Source organism: Tachysurus fulvidraco, chromosome 9 (assembly GCF_022655615.1).
Source record: "Tachysurus fulvidraco isolate hzauxx_2018 chromosome 9, HZAU_PFXX_2.0, whole genome shotgun sequence".
Classification (NCBI taxonomy): domain Eukaryota; kingdom Metazoa; phylum Chordata; class Actinopteri; order Siluriformes; family Bagridae; genus Tachysurus; species Tachysurus fulvidraco.
This window is the reverse complement of record NC_062526.1, coordinates 7,727,518-7,750,700: the sequence shown is the minus strand read 5'-3', so window position 1 is coordinate 7,750,700 and position 23,183 is coordinate 7,727,518. Positions and strand designations below refer to the sequence as shown.

Below are 23,183 nucleotides of genomic sequence, written 5' to 3'. Positions count from 1 at the left end.
ACACACAGGCACGTCAAGGAATTTGGCTACAGTTAAGGTATTCCTTTTGTTAAGCCACTCCTGAACCACAGACAATGTCAGAGGCATCTAAGCTGGGCTAAGGAGAAGAAGAACTAGACTGTTGCCCAGTGGTCCAAAGTCCTAGAGTCTGGAGAAAGGGTAAACCGAGCGATCGGTATGGAAACTAATCCCATGCCTCATTTCAAATTCGATGCCTGCTACAAAGCTCAAAATAGTTGGGACGGGGGCATGTTTATCATGGTGCAGCATCTCCTCTTCTTTTCCAAACAGTTTGAAGACATCTGGGCCTTTGCAAAAGCCTTTGCAATTTGAGGAACATTGTTTTTAAATCTTTTTCACAGACTGGAGAGCCTCTGCCTTGCTAAGACATCCCTTTTGTAGCTAATCATGTTACAGACCTGATATCAATTAACTTAATTAGTTGCTAGATGTTCTCTAAGCTGAATCTTTTCAAAATGTCTTGAATTTGTAGGCATTTATTGCCCCCCCCCCCTTCATGAAATTTGAAATGAGCTCATTTAGTGGATAAAAGTGTAAAGTTTCTCCATTTAAACATTTATGTTATCTATGATCTATTGTGAATAAAATATTAGCTCAGATGATTTGAAAGTTTTTTTTATTGCCTTTTATTCAGATTTTATAAATGTCCTAACATTTGCGGAATTCGGGTTGTAGATGAAGTTAAGAGGTGTGTCGTATCAGACTAGATCATCTCCACACTGTAATCATGAATCGACTCGTGACTTGTGAACGAAAGCAAGATTTCGGTTCCGGGCTGTTTTTAGAGTTTGAGAAATTGCTGATCTGGCATTTTTGCAAAGATATTCATTTATACAGTTTGCACAGAATGGTAAGGAAAAAAGTTAAACAGTGCTTTTGTACCACCACCGACCAGAGCATAGCTTTAATAAGAATAGTGCCCATCTCTCCACTACAGTTGCAGAGGCTTGTAGAATCTATGATGAGCAATGAAGCCTATTGTTGTAACCTATTAAAATGTAACCTATTTTAATACAAAGTGCTTATTTATTGCCTTTCTTCTTCACTTACAGTGCATAGTCAAACTGACTACACAAGTCAGAAATTCAGTGGTCATAGATTAGAAGCAGATGATTTGGTGGATGGCCATACTAGATTCATAAAGAGAAACTACTGGTCCGACTGAAAGCTTTTTTTTTTTTTTAAATTTAGTTCTACTTCCTGTAATTATATCTAAAGACATTCTAAGAATTATGCATGAACAGTAGTTTGGATGACGGTCACGAAAACAACAGTAAAAACACACACAGGTTGCAAAGGTAAAATCAGTAGGGCTGGGATCTTCTTTAATTGTGCCTATTTAGGGCATCACAAAAGATCATTTTGCATAAATTCTGACAATGCAAATACATGAAATTCACATCTCTCTTTCTCGCTATTTGTCATATTTCTTCCTTTGTACCATTAGGCACGTATCTACCACAATTGAAGACAAAGACAGTTGGGGAATTTTTGTTTGTGAAGTACCGGATGCTACAATATTATTATATACAAGAATGCCATTTTCTTCTTTGATTGTTTTGCATAAATGCATACATTTACAAATGTTGGCATTTCTTCTGTTAGAAGTTCCAATGGATAAAACACAAGGGGACATATAAAACATGTTTACTGACAAAAGTAGAAAACACATTTAACACTCAATTAGTGGGATGAAAATATTATGCTACATGAAAAGTCTTCTTAGTCTTTATAGATGTGTGACATACACACACTAATACTGCAGACATGTAGGTATATCATCTCAGAACTGCCATTCAGTCATCAACATGGACATGAGAGAATATTATAGATTCAGTCGTCAGAATCAAATGTAAAACCCCAACCCTAATTTGGTATTAAGCTTATTTCTTACAATGCTGGAAAATGTAATAATACAATTCTGTGCAATGGTTTAAAAAGGAGTGACTGGGGGAATTTTCACTCCTGGGTGACGTTTGTAGAAACTTTGGGATGTGTCCGTTAGTGGAGGCTTTTCTTCTTCCATCACTACCTGTGGATGGGAAGGTTCAGGCCATTGAGGGACGACAGGGGAGGGTGGTACTCCAACTGAGCCAGGAGGGAGAAGTGATCGGAGGGGACGTGTGGGTGGGGACAGCCGATGATGCAATTATCCACCAACCACTGGGTCTCAAGAGGACCAAGCAGGCCCAGCACATTCATGTGAGTCTTGGAGAAGAAAATGTAATCAATCACGCCCTAGAACAAGAGGAGTGATCGTTGTTAGAGAATCCATACATTTCTTTTGGCTCTAGACTTGTTTTAAACACAAATTACCCAAATCATACAACCACAATCTGGAATATTAGCAATGCTAGTCAAAGCAATGCAGACTGAAAGGGCGTTCTGTGGAAATATCATGCAACTGTGTCTGGATGTGTATCACTTATGTGGAAATACTACACATTGTACCTCTTAGAACATCCTAAAAATGAACTCAACACGAAGTCATTGCTAGCAGCACACAACAACTGCAGCTGTAAACAATTGTTTAGCAAGTGCAATCTTAATCAACCAATAGTATTTGATATAGCTAGTTAACATTATAAAGAATTAACCTGTTTGTATGAACACATACACACATAACAGTGTTTATTGTCATGGCCATTATTTAAATTGTGGAAACAAACAGAATTAAATAAAATGTTTTGTAATATCCATGACTGATTAATACTAAGTAGCTTAAGCATTTGGGAGACATTCAAACCATTGGCTTCCTGTACAGTACAGGATTGATTGTAAGTTAATTTTACTAGTATATAAATCTCTGCATGGCCTTGCACCATCTTACTTATCAGATTTGTTAACTGAACATCAAACGGGAAGAGCATTGAGATCAAAAACTCAAAATTTACTTAAAATTCCAAGGACCAAGTTAAGCCAAAAAGGGGATCGTGCATTTGCGGCAGTAGCACCTAGACTTTGGAATAGCTTACCCATGTACGTCAGGGATGCTGATTCCGTACATGTTTTTAAAATACATCTTAAGACATACTTGTTTTCCATGGCATATCCCTCTTGTTGAAATATTTTATTATTACTGTTGATGTGTGTATTGCTATTATTAAAATTGTATTTATTTCATTTTATACTTAGATGTTGTAAAGCACATTGGTCAACATGTGCTGCTTGAATAGTGCTATACAAATAAAGCTGACATTGACATTGACATTTACTCATACTGAAAAAATGGTATCAATGGTATCGAGGCTTCCAGATTCCAGTTCTGGGAAGCAAGAGTCCAGCTCAGGTTGTGTTACAGTAGGCGAGTGAAACTGCACTGGTCCCTGGCCCTCCAAAACCAGAAGTGAGAAGCCCCGATATATACCACGGCTCTTCACCTTAAAGTCATATGTGTAATTAGTGTAAGGCATCAGATTGCTCTCATAGGCGCTCTTCAGCTGGAAACTGTGGGTGATGCTGCCGTCTGGTTTGCCGTTCTTGCCGTTGCAGCTGAAGTTGGTCAGACATTCGCTGTAGCGTAGCTCTTTGAAGTCTTTGTGGTTCTCAGCAACCCCGCCATTGCTCAGGTATTCCACTACACCTGTAGAAGCAGAAAATTAACAGTAAAAATAGTAGCATTCATCTGACATCATGCAATATTAGTAGAAATAAATAATCCTGAAATAATTTCATCATAAGAAAAAGAGAACTAGCACAATTGAAGCAGGTCAATTACGCTAAGGATTTTAATGTAGTTTTGGTTTCTCTAGTTGAAAAAAATAGGGTTTGGAAATGTCCCAGTATGTAGTAACACATGCCCATGGATAATATTAACAGATTTTAAACACCACAAACAACTATAAATGGCAGAGGGGAAATTAAAAAAAAAAAAAAACAGGGTACTTTTGCTCTTTACTGAAACAGTGCACTGAAAAAGGCGGTCAAATTATAAGAAGTGTAGCTGTTAATTTGCCTTAAAATTATACAGCAGTTAGGTTTCCGGCTACACATTGTAAACTGGACATTCCCGGTCATGTAGCAATGCTGCTTGTGTAATTAAGTTAATCTCACATCTAATTTGCTTGAAAAAGCTAATTTTGTCACATTTGTGCTTCGTTATCAGAATAAACAGCTAATCATACCAGAGTCTGGAAGCGAGTTGAGGTCAGCACACAGTACAATAGGGAAGGAGGCGGAATCTGAGCTGGCCGACGTGGACCCAGTGGAGCTTAATGCCATCTCAGTGATGCTCTTCAACTCGGACAGGAACATGACGGTCTGGATGAGTTTGACGTCTGAGTATTCAGGGTCCCAGTGCATGTGAGCGTTAGCCACCAATAGAAGCTGCTTCTCTGTAGGTGGTTTCAACCCTGTAGGTACCACAAGAAATTATTCTCAGTACTTTCCGGGCACTAAATTAACACATAGATCACTCAGCTTTTTCTTTGTCCATGTATTTTTAAGCCTCTCACTAAGAAAGAACATCTTGACATCATAATTCCTATAATTTCCCCAACAAATCATTGTTTTTATAAAAAAAAATTAATGATGGATTATGAGGATTTATTTTGGGGATGATAGGGGTTGATTATAAACAACTGTGCTTTTTAATAGAAATATAATAATAATAATAATAATAATAATAATAATAATAATAATAATAATAATAATAATAAAGCACCATAAGCACATAGTAATTTTTTGCCATATAAGCAAAAGCCCATTAAATAAGCGACAAATCAATATTATGATTAAGACCCTTTATTTTCTTCGGACATTTATTTTTGTGAAACATAATGTTGGCAAGTATATGCAAGTAGCTTTAAAGGCATGAACAACTTTCACCAGGTTTCCGAGAAAATGTAAAGGGTATGTACCCTGTCTGCCCGCAATAAGGCAGCTGATTTCACCCTAGGCCTTGATTTTTTTTTGTGTGTGAAACCCGAAATCATAGTTAAGAACCAGGTTATAAAGCCTTAATGCTACAGTTTGTTTCTTGTTAACCACAATGGCGCCACTTTTCATGCACGTCTGGTGTGAAAATCAAAACCGATTAGCAGACAAGGATGTAAGCAGCACCTCCATGGCTCGAAAATAGCCTGATTGCCACATGTTATATAGATTGTGCTGTAGCTTGCAGAATGACTTCCTCTCTTCAGCAGTTAAACAAAGTGTTAAATGACTAAGTGGCGCCTGGGCGAATGCTGTATATTCACACCTATTCTGATTGTATATCTATTCTGAACATGGAAACTCGCTTTAAAATAAACCACAGTCATGTATAAATAACAGAAACAAAATCTTGCTTCCTTCACAAAAAAATGTCACTAAACATTCCTTTCTCTTCTCTTTTACATTTGGTACTTTATTTGTATTCAGCAAGGTTTTGGCAGGTTGTGTATAGATTAAGTTCTTTTTCTTTACATTATGTCTTCTAATAAAAGGATTCCCAAAGCACATCTCTCAAATATATATATATATATGTGTGTGTGTGTGTTATATACAATTACATATGAACAGTTATATAAACAGAATAAGACAAAACAAATCAAGAAACATGTCTTTCACACCATTGAATTTGTTGAAAGCCATGAAAGATCAAAGAAAGTGCTTCTGAAACCTTAGATACGCGTTCTTGACTCAGGATTGAAACCTGATGTGAGCTTCTGCTGAGTTACAATATTCTTCCTGGCAACTTGAATCATTTAGGTCATGTTTGATTTTCAGACAACTGCAAATGTACAGGTGTTCCTAATAAAGTGGAAGATCGGTTCCACAAACCGTTGCCAAAAAGTCTGTAACATACAAATTTAGATGTCTTTGTATACTGTAACACTGCAGTTTCCCTCCAGCAGAACTTAAAGGTCCAAACCTTTTCCCGCAAGACAATGTCCTTTGCACCATGTTAGATCCATGAAGACAAGATCAGAGCAGAAGAATTTAGTGACCTACACAGAGTTCTGACCTCAAAACCATTGAAAAACTTTGGGAAGAACTGGAACACCAACTGCACCCTGATATTCTCACTAGTGCCTGACCTCACTAATGCTCTTGTGCTTGATTGAACATAGATCCCACATCCACAGTCCAAAATCTAGTGGAAAGAGGAAATTCAACAAGAACATGAACCATAAACCATAACCAAGAACCATAATTGAACCAAGAACCATAATTACTGATGCACAACCTGCTAAACTCTGGACATGTGATGTAAACACAGATGCTCCAAAATAAAAAACGGAGGAACGACAAGAAAACGGAATGGGGCGAGGAGAAAATTCAGGTGAAAGAAAACTTCCAAAGTTTCCAAAGGAAATTTCCAAAGTTTGTGATAATTTCAATTAAAACTAAAGCTCCGTACAGTGTGTTTTCTGTAAGATTTAAGTGGTTTATTACAAGAGTACAAGTTTAATGCTTCAAAATCTCATTGGAAAACACTCAGTCCACACATCAAGTCAACTGTGCGGGGTCGACACAAGGTAACTTTAGCGTTCACATTTAGACTTATTCATTATGATTACTAGTTTAAATGAAGGCCTGTAAATGTATGTAGATCGTGGCTACATGTAGTGACTATTTAAGAGTCACTAATTAGCTGTGTTTTGTGAAAGCCTAAGCTTCATTCACGTTCATACTCACTCACTTATTCACTCACCCACTCACTTCTTTGCTCTTATTCACTCACTCACTTATTCACTCTTATTTACTCACTCACTTATTCACTCACTCACTTATTCACTCTCACTCACTCACTTATTCACTCTTATTCACTCACTCACTTATTCACTCACTCACTTATTCACTCTTATTTACTCACTCACTTATTCACTCACTCACTTATTCACTCTCACTCACTCACTTATTCACTCTTATTCACTCACTCACTTATTCACTCACTCACTTATTCACTCTTATTTACTCACTCACTTATTCACTCACTCACTTATTCACTCTCACTCACTTATTCACACACTTATTCACACACTTATTCACTCACTCACTCACTCACTCACTCACTTATTCACTCACTCACTTATTCACACACTTATTCACGCACTTATTCACGCACTCACTCACTCACTCACTCTCTTATTCACTCTCACTCACTCACTCACTTATTCACTCTCACTCACTCACTTATTCACTCACTCACTTATTCACTCACTCACTCACTCCATCACTCCCTCACTCACTCACTTATTCACTCTCACTCACTCACTCACTTATTCACTCTCACTCACACACTCTCACTCACTTATTCACTCTCACTCACTTATTCACTCTCACTCACTCACTCTCTCACTCACTCAGACCACGCTGGAGGAGATACAAGGAGAAGACGTTATTGCCAAATTCGACATTCCACCAGAGAGTAATATAGAAATTAAATGCACTAAGTGGGTTTAGTTTTTATGGTTATTAATGTATGCAATTTCAGCAATAAAAATGCATATTTTTCTAAAAAAGTAAACAAATTAATTGTTCATTTTAAAAAACCTGTCTTATTTTCTCTTATGTATTTAGTATTACTCAAAGGAATAATCAATAGAATATTCGATTACTAAAATAATCGATAGCTGCAGCCCTAGTGATTGATAGTTTTATTGATAGTTTAGTGGTTACTATAAACATTTTCCCATTCATCATAGAATTAGAAAAAGAGCAACACACTTCACAGTTTTCAAAGAAGGTGCTTCTGAAACAAATTTCTGTTATGAAGTAATGAACCATATTAAGGCACAGACTACAGGTTAGTGATTTAAAGTTATTCTGAATTTGTTATTTACTGCCATCTAGTGGAATACTCCATGTATTACAGACACAACTGCACCAGTCCACTTACAAATTCATCACCTCTCTGCCACCTTGGGTCTGGATATACAAAAGCTTCTGTTTTGAACTTGTATTTTATACAGCAATTATGAAATCAGTTTTAACAACCATTTATAATCCACTTAAAGTAAGTAACATAACTTCTTCTACATTTACATTTACAGTATTTAACAGAAGCGCTTATCCGAGTGACGTACAAAAGTGTTTTTAAGTATTTATTATTTAATACATTAACTCTGGTTCACTAGGTTACAGACATAAGTTACCATGAACCTAAAATACTGTTCAAAGTTTTTTTTTTTTTAAATGTTCTACTTTCGGCTTTTCCCGTTAGGGGTCGCTAAAGTGAATCATCTGTTTCCACCTAACTCTATCCTCAGTATCCTCTACTCTTGCACCAATTACCTTCATGCCCTCAGTTAACACATCCATATTTCTCCTCTTTGGCCTTCCTCTTGACCTCTTACCTGGCAGCTCCATCTCGATCATCCTTCTACCAATATAACCATCTCCCTCCTCTGTACATGTCCAAACCATCTCAATCTAGTCTCTCTGTCCTTGTCCCCAAAACTCCAACCTGAGCTGTCCCTCTGATGTGCTCGTTCCTAATCCTGTTTATCCTCGTCACTCGTAAAGAGAACCTTGACATCCTTATCTCTACTACCTCCATCTCTGCCTCATGTCTTTTCCTCACTGTTACAGTCTCAAACCCATACAGCAGAGCTGCTCTCACTACTGTCTTGTACACCTTTCCTTTATACTTAACCTAGAATAGAAGCCCATACAATAATCACCTACCATTCATTAGTGTTTTTTCAGACATTTGTTATCAACAATTTTAGTCATAATGTACCAAGCACTTTATTAGGGACACTATACTGATACTGAATAGAGCCTCCCTTTGCTCTCAAAACAGACTAAACTTGTATGGATTACACAAGATGTTGGAAACATTCCTTTGACATTCTGGTCCACGTTGACCAGATGTATGGTTGTTCTACCATATCTCAAAACTTTTCCATTGGTTTAGATCTGGTGACTGGGAAGATCACTGAAGGACTATGAACTCATTGTCATATTCATGAAACTAGACACAAGACAGGTTGAGTTCATGGATTCGTGTGATTATCCCAAAATTCTGATCCTACAACCTGTGAGAAGAAATCAAGGTGAATCAGAACAGGCTACATTTGTCCAAACCTCAGCTACATTTGTCCAGTTTTGATGAGCCTGTGCCCAGTGTGGTCTCAGCTATCTGTTCTTGCCTGACAAAGTGGAAGGTGACATGGTCTTCTGCTGTTGCAGCCTATCTGGCTCAAGGTTCTTAAAATGCTTTTCAGCTCACCATTATTGTACAGAGTGGAACATCTTTGAATTACTGTAGACTTTCTGTCAGCTCAAACCAGTCTGGCCATTGTCCTCATCGACAAGGTGTTTCTGTCTGCAGAACTGAAACACAGCATATGTTTTTCTTTATTGCACCATTCTGAGTAAACTCTAGAAACGGTTGTGTTTGAAAATCCCAGGTGAGGAACAGTTAAAGAAATACTCAAAATAGCTTGTCTAGCAGCGACAATCATGACACGATCAAAATCACTCAGATCACATTTTCCCCATTCTGATTGTTGATGATTATCCAAATCTGCATGATTTTATACAGTGCACTGCTGCCTCGTTGTCAGATTGGCTGATTAGATAACTGTTAATAATTTTATCCTAGTCTGATTTTGTAGCTCCTAATAATAGAACCCCATTTTAACACAGCGAATGGTCCATAAGGTATGTTTACCTCCAGTAAACAGCTCTTTCTTCACCTCTAGCAGCACGGCTACTCCGATGTTGTCTTTGGTCATCACCCGATTCAGCATGACTTCCGAGCCTTCGGAGTTGGCCATGGCCACCTGATTAAACTCCACCGTGTGTTTCTGAACCAGTGCAAATCTAGACAGTAGCAAAATAAAGAAGAAATATATATATATAAAAAAAAATTATTCCTTCCTACATTTCCTCATAAAAGCAAAATAATGGACTCACTTTTCGGTTTTGAAGAACACAGCGCAACCATCCACGTGCTTCCTTTCCTGCTCAGATACGAGTTTGGCACGAGACTTTGGACAAAAATACCCGTCATATCCACGTTCCTTTAGAGTTTCCAGAAAAAATGTGTAGTACTGCTCTGTTTCCACCTCCTGCAAGACACGTTATCGATTACAGACCGAGGACAAAATACTCAAGCTAAAAAAGCACCATGAAGAAATGAAAAATTATTTTAAAAAGGTGCCATTTATAATGTATTAAAGTTTAGACAGAGCAAATTGTTTTTATTTTTTTTTCCATACTGCAAACAGGTTCTATGTCCTCATGGTCCATTAAAACACAACTTAAGTGCTTCATTACATTTTATGAAACTGTTTCATGGACACTTTGTGTTAAATAAGACAGGAGGGACTACGGCAGTTCATGATATTAATTATTGGTTTATTGGCTATGTTGAGCTCTTATGGAGTTACTGGCTTGCAAACCTGCAAACTGATAATGTCAGCATCACAGCTGGTGATCTCCTCCATGATGCCTTTCTTTCTATACTCCCAGTTGAGAGCCCAGGAAGGACAGTAGCCGTACAGCTGCCTCGTTGCATATTTATCACAAAGCACGTTGTAGCACATTACTGTGAAAACAGCTAGAAGAGGAAAGTTCAGAATATTGTTAGGTGATGAACTACATCTAAAAATCGATATAAAGTAAATAGAAACTGCACAAGGAAAGAATCAGTCATGAAGACTTATGCATTAATACTTATCATAAACGATTAACAATGGTAACATGATCATTCATCACCGTACACTAACATTTAGTGCAGTCCAGTCAGCTCGTATTATGTAACCATAAGCTACACATACATGACATCGTGTCAATTAGACAAGGCAGTGCAATGAATTCTAAAAAAATTAAGTTATACACTGTCCATCCATTGTGTGGCAATGTACTTTATATGGCTTCTTCATGAGACACTAGGTTTGTTGGGGTCTATTAATGATGCTAATTATACTCGAATAAAGCCAAGTGTGCAAAAACTTTATTAATAGAAAATAAGAGAATTCTGAGTACAAACTTTGTCTGAAGATATTAAATTGTACACCAAAAAATACGGATAACAGGAAGCTATATGTAATTTAGCCTAACTATGTTGGAAGGGCTTAAATAAATAAATAAATAAATAAATAAATAAATAAATAAATGTGTTCTTTTATAAAATATAAATATATTCTAAATATAAAAAAAATCTACTCACACACTAAGGTTTCTAAATAACAAGTGACTTTCATTATCTTCATGATTTGTTTGGTTTATCTACTGCATGAGCACATGCTTTAATAGATACACTAGTGTTCTGTCTGGGGCAGTATCAAGGTTCATTACAGGCTTATTAACATTCAAATACTTTTTAAATCCTACATGTATTCAACTGTCCAGTTGTGCTATACTGCAATCCTTCTGTTATTAAACTGGTGCTGATAAATAAAGCAAAACAATGGCAGGCTGGAGGTTTTCATACTACTGAACTGAACTTTACTCCTTTTTTTTTATTTTTCATGTATAAAATGCCTACTGCCATAACATATTAAATTACAGATTCAGTAATAGTGAGACTGATGGCGGTAACCTTAGTTAGTTAGTCATTATGAGGAGACTTTCCGTACCCGTGGGCATCATTTGGTCTCGTTCCCTCAGTGTAATCCAAGGTCTCTGGGGGAGTTGTTCTGGATGGACTGATTTCACACACACACACACACACACACACACACACACACACACACACACACACACACACACACACACACACACAAGAATGTATTATTTAACATGTTTAAATATGACTAAATACCACTGTACCGATGTACAGGATTTGAACTGCCGAACTGAGACATCACCTGCAAGATTGTCTAGCATGTAATTCAACAGTTTCCTTGTACCGTCAGGCTCCTGGTAGAGGTTGAGTATATCCTGGGACAGTGGGTTACCTGTGAATGATAGAAATAATCAGAAAACTGTGTGACTGTGCTAAAAAAAATAAGCTTGAACGTTATAAACGATTTCAAGATGACGTAGAAAGCGACCTGCCTTTGAGACCGAGAGTTTGTAAGCGAAACAGCCGTCCAAGTTCGTAAGGCAAAACCCGTAAACAGTTGTTGTTCAAAAGCAATTCCCTGTGGAAGTCATGAACAGAGCTTTGTAACATGCTCTCAAAAACATTCATCTGGAATCCAGTGTTTCTGTTAAAGTAGGTTTATTTTACAGACATAAATTAAGACCAGAGGAGAATAAATTCCTGTTCTAAACCTTTCCTTATGCCAGATTTGGGAGTCTTTTCTGTCTGTTGCCTTCTTTATTTGTGTAACCCAGAATTCTTCAAAGCTGCTTTGTCTTTAACATTGTTGTGTAGAAAAATCGTTTGTTTTCTGGATGATGTTTAAAAAGGTTTTTTTTTTTAAAAGATGATACCAAATCTGGATAGAATTTATATGTTTGTATTATTCTTATAAATGTAATAACATGTCCATGCATGGCCTTCAGAACCAAGGCATCTCTAGCACACGTTAACCAACAGACAGTCTAAATATCGTGATAAGTCGCTCCATCCGTGTTTAGAGATTAGACGCTGTTTGTGCTGTTGTTTTACTGATAGATCAGATATAAAACTTTCTCTGTTATAACGTCTAAAATGAATATCCTTTCATTATTTCATTTCACCACTTAAATCTCAACCCATAACATTTTATACTAGTCCAGTATTACCTGAAACCATTTCGTACGATAACATTTTTCATATTATTTTGATATTTGTGAAATAACTCCATGTCTTGCTTCTACCTGAGAGAAACCATGTTGCCAAGTTCTGCTGGTAGGCTGCGTAGTTTGTTGGAGGACAGGTTCAGGTAGACCAGGTGAGGGAGCTTAGCGATTTCAGGAGGGAGTCGGCTGAGGTTGTTGTTGTTGATGTGCAGAGCGGTCAGATGGGTGAGTGTCCATAGCGAACTGCTCAGGTTTCTCACCCGCCCTGTCCAAAAACAGTGATCTCCTTTAAGATGGTCGAAAAAATGTGATCAACCAAAAATAAAAAATTACTTCATGTCACTGAGGTGCATCAGATGCCTAAAAATAGAAGAAAAAAAAGTCACATGCAAAAGACCTAACCGGTAATCTCTAACTCGGCCCAGTGCGACTTCTTCCCACTGGCTGCCTCCTCTGCCGACATGATAGTGTACAGCCTGCGCGGGTCTGGAGGCTCATATTTCTCCTTTGGCATACCTGTTAATCTGGACAACAAAAAAATATCAGTCCATTGCCATGTGCACGATCAATGCATCCGATTTCCATACCATCAGACACTAGATCTGACAGTTTGCCTGCAGTTGATTAGAATGATCAGGATGCCTAATCATATCTAGCCTCAGATGCTTCAAACCCCGACCACAGAGCAGGAGATCACTTCTGTACACTTTTCTGTCTACAAGCTGACTAGATGACAAAGAAAGGCACCTTTTGTTCACCTGGGTGCATTATGTAAACCTTTCAACAGCTTTTGTAATCTGATCTCCAAAGGATCTGTACATTACATGCAAGAATAATCAAACTGTTTGAGTAGTTTACAATCAGATATTCAGATCAGAATTTCAAAGCAGCTGGTGTAAAAGTGGAATGTACATTATAGTAAGAAGGAGTTAATGCACTTTTAGAAACCGAGTATTTCATGAACCGGTTGCAAGCAGAAAGTTAATAATCCACATCTTACTAAGCAATCAGATGAGTTTTACTGGTAAAGACACACTTAATAACACACACACACACTGTTAGCCACTGGAATTATTAAATAAACGTGAAAAATGAAATAATGAAACGTGAAATAAATGAATATTGCAAATCCTGAGAAGTTGCATTGGAGCTGATGATAGCATAAAATTCCCGCCTGGTATTTATTTTAATTTGACACAATCCACTTAAACACATAAAACAACTTGCTTTAAACCACTTTGCCTTCACGCCTCATGGAAAAATATCTAATCTGTTCAGCCCTGTATACAAAAACACTCTGGTGTATGTTTGATTTGCAATATGTCACAGGATATACAAGATACAGGGACTTTAATGTACGCACGATATTTGTAATAACTTATGCTGAGAACTGAACAAGAGAATTACAACGAGCAGCAAGAACTGTTTCTGTATTCAGGATTAGTTAAGCAGACAAGGTCTGGTGGGGTTTTCCACCCAAGATAACAGGCTGTTGCTACAGTACACTACAGCTGTCCAACTGGTCGACATGCGTGTAACTAAAAACAGCACTAGATATAATAATCGTTTCTAAGCACTGGAAGAAATTGAGCTCATTTACTTTCTGGGCAACTGTCCTGCAGCTGTTGCATAGCAGAACAAAATCGACGCACTTTGACCAGTGCGATCACAGTAAGCAAAATCTGCGCTTAGCTTTAGGCCATGTGGAATATTTTCCCAACTTACTCGTATCAGTTGTACACACTGTAACCTGATCGGTGTGACACACAGACGGGGCACTGAAGCTGGAACCTGATCGCAGAACTTACAACAGGTCACAGGGCTTAAAAACAAGCCAGGTGTGAAGAATTAGAATTATCACACACACACTTATATATATATATGTACACACACACACACACACACACAGGTTTTAGCATGTTCCTTTACTTGCCTTCAGTTAATATTAGGATCCAGTATAAGGTTTCATTGTTCTTCATGCAGATTTGCTTTGAATACATGTTGTTTCTACAGCTAAGTGGTTCTCAGATCTACCACACGGTTACTGCTGCCTGTTCCTCGAGCTATAAAACAGGAATGTTGTCATACTTTTGCGAGTCTCTGTAACAGACATGTTTCCTCAGTCAATAAAACTCCAAAACATACAGTATTTCCAAAGCCTCTGGAAACAACTGAGTGCATCTTGTATATCTAGGTTTGAATGGAAGTATTTTCCAGACTATTTTCAAAGCTAATTGCAAATTGTATTTGCAGTTGTGGTTTTTCGATTTGTCGATGCATAAACTGTGACAAGTCAAATAAAAATGCAAATGACCTTCGTGTTCTCATTTACACAAACATACAATGTCTGCTGGTTTACAAATGGAAAGGCAAAAAGTCCCTCTGTAATTGAATTTCCCACCTCTTATGAGTTACAACCCTGCTATTGCTTTTTCGATATGAAAATCACTTCCGAGTACGAACACACTGTATAGTATATATAGTCATGCCCCTTACCAGTTTCTGTGCTAGGCATCGAAAATGCAAATGCAGAAGGATTTGCGATTCCATTCCCTATGAATTATAGCAGGCTCCATACGAGAAGATGAGAAGTATAATAGCAAACAGAATAACTGCTATTGCTATTTCGATGTGACAGCTTGAGTAAATGGTGTATTACTGTTTGAACCAAAATACAAATTCAAAAGCAATTCCATAAAGACTCTTTTACTCCCTTGTCCTTCTACATGCTGTACTTTTACTGTTACTACATGTAACTCATCTGCGCATTTAGTACATCACTGTACTTTCAGTAATGTTTAGACTTTCTATACTGTTACCACATATAACATACTTGTACATCATGTTCCACTGTTATTACATATGACATATTGCACATTGTATTCTGGTACCTCTTATTCGTTTTTATTATTACTATTTGTTCGATTTTTAACTTGGTTTTCCTAAATGTAGTTTATTGATATGTGCCGTCTAATCAGAAGTGGGATCAGAAGTCAAACATCCGTTATTTCTTTCTGCAGAAAGTAAGCATTCAACAGGATGGACAGATGTCTGCTTGTTGGATTGAGCATTGTACCTTAGATACAGGAGCTAAATTAAAAGAACTACAAGTCACAAGGTTACTTTCAGGGCCAAGTGATTTTTTTTTTGTTGGCTTCTCCAGTTATATATTCTTTAACGTCACTGAATAAATATTTAAAAATACAGAAAGCTTGTTTGGAGAAATGACAAAAAAAAAAAAACTTTGTGTGTGTGTTTCGATACACTGCATTTCGTAGACACTATATGGCCAGTGCAGATGCTGGAGGCAGAGTTTGGTAAACGTGGGCAGGAATCATTTGAACGTCAAACCAATAGAGACCCGATCTTATAAATAAAAAGGCTAATCTCACCTGATGTACCTAATGCACCTTTCGTCAAGCGATAAGGAAGCTGGAAAATGATTTACTAGCTGGCAAAGATGGTCTAACAGTAGAGCAGCTCTGTCTGTGTTTTGGTAGCTTGTCAAACCTAAAAGCTGGATTTTTCAGCACTTTGTACAGAACTTTGTTCACCTGACATTGCATTTCTACTTTGCTTGTTCATGACTGATGAAAGACTTTTATCTGAAACTCCTTGTTTCTCTGGACTTTTGATGTATTTTGTATGCATAACTTTTATTACATCTAGTATTATTACTAAAGTGCATTAAAGTTACTCTCTGGATGTCATATTGACAAGTTTTGGAAAAAGAAATACAAAAACAGAAGCAATAAAATAAAATAAAAGTTTTTTAGGTGAACTTTTAAAGGTCAACTGGAAGTGTTTCTATGTTTATAAAGTATTATAAGTCAGTACCTCATTGCATTGTCCTGGGCTCTCAGTGTTCTCTGGTTATTAACAAGACAGTTATACCGTTAGCTAGCAGTGCTAAGTCTCTCCTTGGGATCATTTTGACACCGTGACAGCTGCAAAAAAAGCACAAGGCAATCATTAAAAACTTCATACCGCTAAGCTGAAGTTGTTTACCTGCATTCGGGAGGTGGTAACGCAAATGTTGGGGTGATATTGTCCCAGACATGCAGCCAAAGCTCGGCTTCTCTGCTGTTCAATCTCCCAACTGGCAGATGGAAGGACAACAATCATGGCTTCCGCTCGACTCAAAGCGCCCATCGCGTCATTTTCTTCTTCCACCGCATTTCGTGTAACGCACTCGGATTGGCTACTGGTACATGTAAACAAGCACACGACAGTTTCCATTGGCTACACAGCACGTGAGGATTCATTTCTATCCAATTGCAGTGTGGAAGGCGGGATCTCACAGAATACGGGTGTTGAAAAATAACACCGCATTCCCAGGTCCGAAATAGCCACTGGGAAAGTTAGTAAACATGCTGTAATTTATATATAGATAAATAAAGTCTTGCACAATATACAATCATAATATGTAGTAAATTGTTAATAATCGTTTAAATAATAACTTATAAAAAATAATAAATATAAAAACAAAAAACAATAATGAATGATAATAAATTTAAAAAACACATATAACACATGTAACACTTTATTATAAAATAGTTTTATCATCTCCTACGTTTTGTCAAACGTCTCTAACGACCTTTATGTAAAGTAATATATATGGTTTGGTTTAAGACTAAAAACTAACAATATTTAAATAATTGCTAAAGTAACATAAGGCTGTTATCTTACTGTTTATATAATATTCTGTGTAAAACTTATAATCAAAGCCTAAGTCAGCGCTGTATTATACGATATAATTTGTAAACTGTATATTATTTAAGAGTATATTATTATATTTAAGTACCGGAACTTTTAAACAGATTTTGTGCGCATACACGGAAACTAATAACAGCAACACAAGTGAACATGGCAGCCTCCGCGAGGAGCTTATTGAGAGGTCAGGTTTATAGATTTCTTTTCTTTTGTTTTGTTTAAGATACTGTAAACATACTGAATTAACATATTGTATGAGTCATTTCGGCGCGAATGTATGTGCCATGTGTTTATTTATTATTGTATTAGCACTGGAATAAGCATCACATGCTGTTGAATGTGTGTGTGTGTGTGTGTGTGTGTGTGTGTGTGTGTGTGTGTGTGTGTATATATATATATATGTGTGTGTATATATATATATATGTGTGAGTATATGTGTATGTGTATATATACATCTAATTCAATTAATAGACATATTTTTAGACACATATAGACAATTGCTCATATAGAGTAGTATAAATTCAGTGTATAAATAGAGTCACAAAAAACATTGTGTGTGTTTTTATTTATATATTTATTTATAATTTGTATTAGAACTGGAACTAGCATCACATGTTGCATAATATAGTGTGTGTGTGTGTGTGTGTGTGTGTGTGTGTGTGTGTGTGTGTTATGTGTTTATATTGTATTGTATTAGCACTGGAACTAGCATCACATGCTATATAATATCGTGTGTGTGTTTATTTTGTATTGTATTAGCACTGGAACTAGCATCACATGCTGCATAATATTGTGTGTGTGTGTGTGTGTGTGTGTGTGTGTGTGTGTGTGTGTTTATTTTGTATTGTATAAGCACTGGAACTAGCATCACATGCTATATAATATCGTGTGTGTGTTTATTTTGTATTGTATTAGCACTGGAACTAGCATCACATGCTGCATAATATTGTGTGTGTGTGTGTGTGTTTATTTTGTATTGTATTAGCACTGGAACTAGCATCACATGCTATATAATATCGTGTGTGTGTTTATTTTGTATTGTATTAGCACTGGAACTAGCATCACATGCTATATAATATCGTGTGTGTGTTTATTTTGTATTGTATTAGCACTGGAACTAGCATCACATGCTGCATAATATTGTGTGTGGGTGTGTGTTTATTTTGTATTGTATTAGCACTGGAACTAGCATCATATGCTATATAATATTGTGTGTGTGGGGTTTGTTTGAAATAAATTCTGGATGATTTTTCTCACAGTGTTGTCTGGATGTCAGAGGCACTTCATCATCTCCAGCGCTTCATCGTCTTTATGTCCGTTCCACAATGCAGCTAGGCATCATCCTGTGAGGTCCTATGCTGCTGCAGCCAAGTGAGCATCCTGCATTTCATTGTCTTTTTATATTAAAAAACAGACAAGCAAAAAAGTGAACACTTGTGCACACTTTTTTCTTTTTCATGATTGCTCATCTTGGGCGATGTGGATAGATGCAACAACACTAGCTATCTGTAACATTTATTTGGACTTTGTTCTTAACTTATTTAGCATATCATAGGACACATTTGATAGAATTTTCTTTTTCTTTTCTGCAGACCAGCTAAGAAAGAGAGAAAAGTTGAAAAGAGAGCAACAAAGGAAGTAAAGCCAGAAGAGAAAAAGAAGGAGAAACAGAAGATCGATGATACGGGTCGTCATAAGCCGTACGGCCTGACAGCCTGGGAACCGATCGATGACGTGTATGTAGTGAGGCACTATCCTAAACCTGTGTATGATGCTAATGTAGCAGCGGAGATGCTGAAGACCTTTCAGAAACTGGACTTTACTCCTGAAGATCAACCACTTTTCATTGAACTGATGCTGGATATGAAGCTAGAGAAAAAGGTACACAGTTATCATGAACATAATTTGCTAGGTTTTTTTTTGTTTGTTTGTTTGTTTGTTTTTTGTTTGGTCACATTTGATCTAATCGGCTGTTAATACAGTAAAAATTCAGTTTTTAAAGAATAGATTTTCAGCTGTTTTTTTCCTTTTCAAGAACTCATTATATCTGCATCTTTGGTTAATGAGTCTAAAAATAATATTTACATTTTTAAAATATGTTTAAAATTCATTTGAAGGTAATAAAATCATTTGTTCCCCGCTGTAATCTCACATGAACATACCCAATCTCATAATCTTTTTTTTATTCCTTTTTATTTTTTTTCCAGAGAAAAGTCGAACCCTTTGTTAGCACTGTGCATTTACCTCATTCGTTTAAAAGTGATCTGAACAAAGTCGTCGTGTTCACAGAGGTGAGAATCTGCTTCTTGGGTTTGAATGTTAACAAGATTTTAAGCATCCTGATTGTACTACAGTGTCCAGTCCTGTGTTTGTGACTTTTTTCTTTTTTTTCTTTTTTTTTTTAGAATCCAGAAGAAGCTAGAGTGGCCACAGAGCACGGAGCAACTATAGCAGGAGGAACTGAACTCATTGAGAAGGTACAACATGTTGTTGATAAAAGCAAACCTTCAAGGTCCAACCAATCACTTTGTCTTAACAGTCTATTAGCTGCTTTAACAGAGTCCGTAAATTAGTTAATCATTTATGGTCAGTCCTTCAGTCAGTCAATCAATCAATCAATTAATATCAAACCATTTGATCAGTCAGTCAAGCCTAATAGTCAATAAGCCAATCATTTAATCTGTCAGTCAATTAATTAATAATCAGACAAATAAATCAGCCAGTTATCGTGTCATTCATTCAGTTGATCAAATAACAAATCAAGAAGCTTCCGTTAAACCAATTAATCAGTAAACCAGTCTGTCCTTTACACAGTTAGTAAATTCTTTAAGCAATCATTTCATTAATTACTCAATCAAGCCATAAATGTACCAATTACTCATTTAGTTGTTCAGTCATTCAGGCAGTCAATCCTTCTGGTGGTCAATAAACCATCAATTCATCAGTCAGTCCAATAATACAATTTCTCAGTCAGTCGGTCATTCAATTAAACCCACCGATTAAACAATCAACCGATTTAGTCAGTCATTTAATCAGTCAGTCAGTTAATCTTTCAAATAAAGAATCAAATCTGACAGTGGCAGCACAACTTTAAGCCCGGCTAAACTGTGCTGCAATTTTTCATTATCGTTTGCAATCGTTGCTTATCAGACAGTACGGACATGATCCCCGTGTCACACTGTAGGATCTCAGTTTAGTTTAGTTAGTTTTCCTTCCTGCTGTACCGGCCACCCGACTCATTTCGACATCTTCCCTGAAGCGCTAAGTGCGTCATCTGATCAGCGTTTCTATTAGATCTTGGTTTGACGCTCGTCGTAGGAGATGTCACACTGCAGGTAAGTGTCTGAAATCCACTGCCAGAACTTCAACGGAGGAAAAAAACGATCGCAACGATTATTAATCGACTGTCAGGGAAAATGTCAAACACCTTTTTTAATTTGCCTTAGACGGCCAAATCATGGCCAAAATCACGCCTGAGTCGAATGTTGCAAATCCTTCTATAAACCTAGGGTAAAACCTGTAGTCTTTGATCGCTGGTTTTGATGGTGTGTGTTGTGTGCGTCCGATTTTGACCCGTCTTGACTGTTGTACAGTCCGATATGATGACAACTGTGATCCCACTGTGACACAATGATCATGTTTGTACTGTCTGACAAGCAACAATCACAAAAGATTATGAAAAATCGCAGTGTGAGCCGGGCTTAAGAATAATGTAGAACTCTGTAGCAACATTTGCATATGTTATATGAAAAGTGTGCTTAATAGGAAGCTGGTATCTGAACTGCACACACTGGCAATCAGACATCAGGATGAATTAGACACAATTATTAACCTTATCTGAAGTCCATTTATCTCAAATGAAAATACTTCTAGCTAGCACATTGTACATGCACCTCATGTCCTCATAAACTAAATAAATAAAAGAATATTAACGTGATGAAACTCCTAAAGAAAACATCAAATAAAAAAAGCATTGAATGATCTGAGTTGTTGGTGGTGGACTCGGACTGATTCCATCGAATTTTTGTTTGTAGATATTGGAAGATGAGATCACGGCAGACTTTTACCTGGCTGTTCCAGACATCGTCCCAAAGCTGCAGGCTTTAAAAAACAAACTGAGAAAGAAATTCCCAAAGAGCAAACGAGGTCTGCGTGCTCCGACATACCAAAAATAAAACACAAGGAATTACTCGTTTACGTCGCCCTAAATGACGTCGGTGTTGTTTCAGGGTCGGTCGGGGTGAACATTCCTAAAATGCTGCAGTTGTTCAAGAGCGGACATGAGTACGCAGTGGAGAGGGACACCTACGTCTACACGCAAGTCGGAACGGTAAACCTGAATCTAAACCTCGTGTATAACACCAGTTCCTATAAACCATATGCGTAGCTCTGGTAACATTCTACAGTATGATCATAAATAAAAATATTATACATTAAATTTTACAGTCATTTTGAACATCTAATACTCCTCATGTTATAATTACTCACATTAAATGTACAGCACTTTCAGCATTTTACTGAAATGATTTATTCATTATTCAAACAGCTGGACATGCCCAAGGAGCACATCATAGATAACATGCAGGTCATCATCCAGGACGTGGCATCGCACAAGCCAGCAGAATTCGGTGAGCGCTTCATCGCTGCAGTGACTGACATTTAGTTTCGAAGCCTTTTCACTCCAGTTCTATTAACAAGAAATTAAAATCAATGAAGTGACATTTCAGACACAAGATAACAAAGCATAGAGCGTTGCGTGTTGCCATGCCAACACAGAGGTTAACTGACAGCTAGTTAGTTTGCATTTTTGCTGCTTTTGCTGGACTTTTTTACGGAAATGTGTACACTCTCATCAGACATGCTTCGGGTGATTATTTTTTATTTCATCTGACGAGCATCTTTATTTTAAGTCAAGTGTTGATTGGCCACTGATGATATCACCAGTTTTATTATTGTAATGGCTCTGGTTCATTACACATTAACTGTTGGTAGATTTTGAAATTTATATGAAGAAAACACACGAGTGCAGTGATTTGCAAACAGTGAAACGTTCCGTATTTTGGTAATCAGAAATAAAGCACGTAGTAGATGAAAACTGCACATTTATTATTGTCTAATAAATCCAAATGTACAGGTTTATTCATTACTTTTACTCAGAAGACTTTAAATTAGGTTTCTGATCTCGTGCTGGATCAGAGATGAGGGTTCTATTTAATACAGTGACTAATTGCTTTTGTGTTTGTTTGGACAGGTGGCTTTATCGAGAGAGCCATCATGAGCAGCCAGACCAGCGAAGGTTTACGCATCAAATATGAAGCGTTTTTACAGCAGGAGGTGAAGGAGGCCTGAATAAAATGCTGTGTGTATATTTCACTGTGTAATGTTATATGATGTAATAAAGTTTCTTAAATATGTAATATTGTCATGTAGTGCTTTAGGAATGGAGTGTAGGTGTTGTTCTGAACTAAAGATACTGTCTGTGTGGAGTGTTTGTGCACATTCTAATCGTTCTAATCGTAACCGAGTGAGCGCGTTTGTGTGCGCGTGAGCGTGTATGTGTGTGAGCACGTGAGTGTGTGTGTGTTCATGGGTGAATGAGTGTGTAACTGTGGACATGGTACCCCTTTGTTGTACTGATGTCCCATCCAGGATGTAGCCCTGCTTTGCACTCAGTCTTACTGGGGTAGGTTTGGATCCACCATAAGTTGGGGTAAGTCAGTGTAAAGCAGTCAGTCATCAGTGTAAAGCGGTCAGTCATCAGTGTAAAGCGGTCAGTCGTCAGTGTAAAGCGGTCAGTCGTCAGTGTAAAGCGGTCAGTCGTCAGTGTAAAGCGGTCAGTC

General features: G+C 37.2%; 2 protein-coding genes across 9 annotated transcripts; one reads left to right on the top strand and one right to left on the bottom strand.

Moving 5' to 3' along the window:
• Positions 1-1,320: 1,320 nt before the first annotated feature.
• cnot6l (CCR4-NOT transcription complex, subunit 6-like) lies at positions 1,321-16,787 on the bottom strand. 8 transcript variants are annotated; one of them, XM_047818743.1, is made up of 13 exons: positions 16,639-16,759; positions 14,564-14,693; positions 13,033-13,154; positions 12,709-12,916; positions 11,959-12,044; positions 11,769-11,858; positions 11,538-11,606; positions 10,359-10,516; positions 9,871-10,025; positions 9,626-9,777; positions 4,146-4,373; positions 3,402-3,604; positions 1,321-2,259 (listed from the first exon to the last, which is right to left on the bottom strand). In XM_047818743.1, the coding sequence occupies exons 3-13, from the start codon at positions 13,142-13,144 to the stop codon at positions 2,050-2,052; spliced, it is 1,671 nt and encodes a 556-aa protein (XP_047674699.1). In that variant the 5' UTR covers positions 13,145-13,154; positions 14,564-14,693; positions 16,639-16,759; the 3' UTR covers positions 1,321-2,049. The 8 variants fall into 8 exon arrangements, with proteins under 8 accessions (XP_047674699.1, XP_047674703.1, XP_047674698.1 ...); XM_047818747.1 differs by having other exon boundaries at positions 12,709-12,895; positions 16,639-16,756; XM_047818742.1 differs by lacking the exon at positions 14,564-14,693 and having other exon boundaries at positions 16,639-16,787.
• A 518-nt stretch (positions 16,788-17,305) lies between these two features.
• On the top strand, positions 17,306-22,757 carry mrpl1 (mitochondrial ribosomal protein L1). The gene is made up of 9 exons (XM_027138306.2): positions 17,306-17,527; positions 18,603-18,714; positions 18,936-19,224; positions 19,551-19,634; positions 19,749-19,820; positions 21,378-21,489; positions 21,573-21,673; positions 21,890-21,971; positions 22,595-22,757. Exons 1-9 carry the CDS (start codon positions 17,497-17,499, stop codon positions 22,690-22,692), a joined length of 981 nt encoding a protein of 326 aa, XP_026994107.2. The 5' UTR covers positions 17,306-17,496; the 3' UTR covers positions 22,693-22,757.
• Positions 22,758-23,183: the final 426 nt, after the last annotated feature.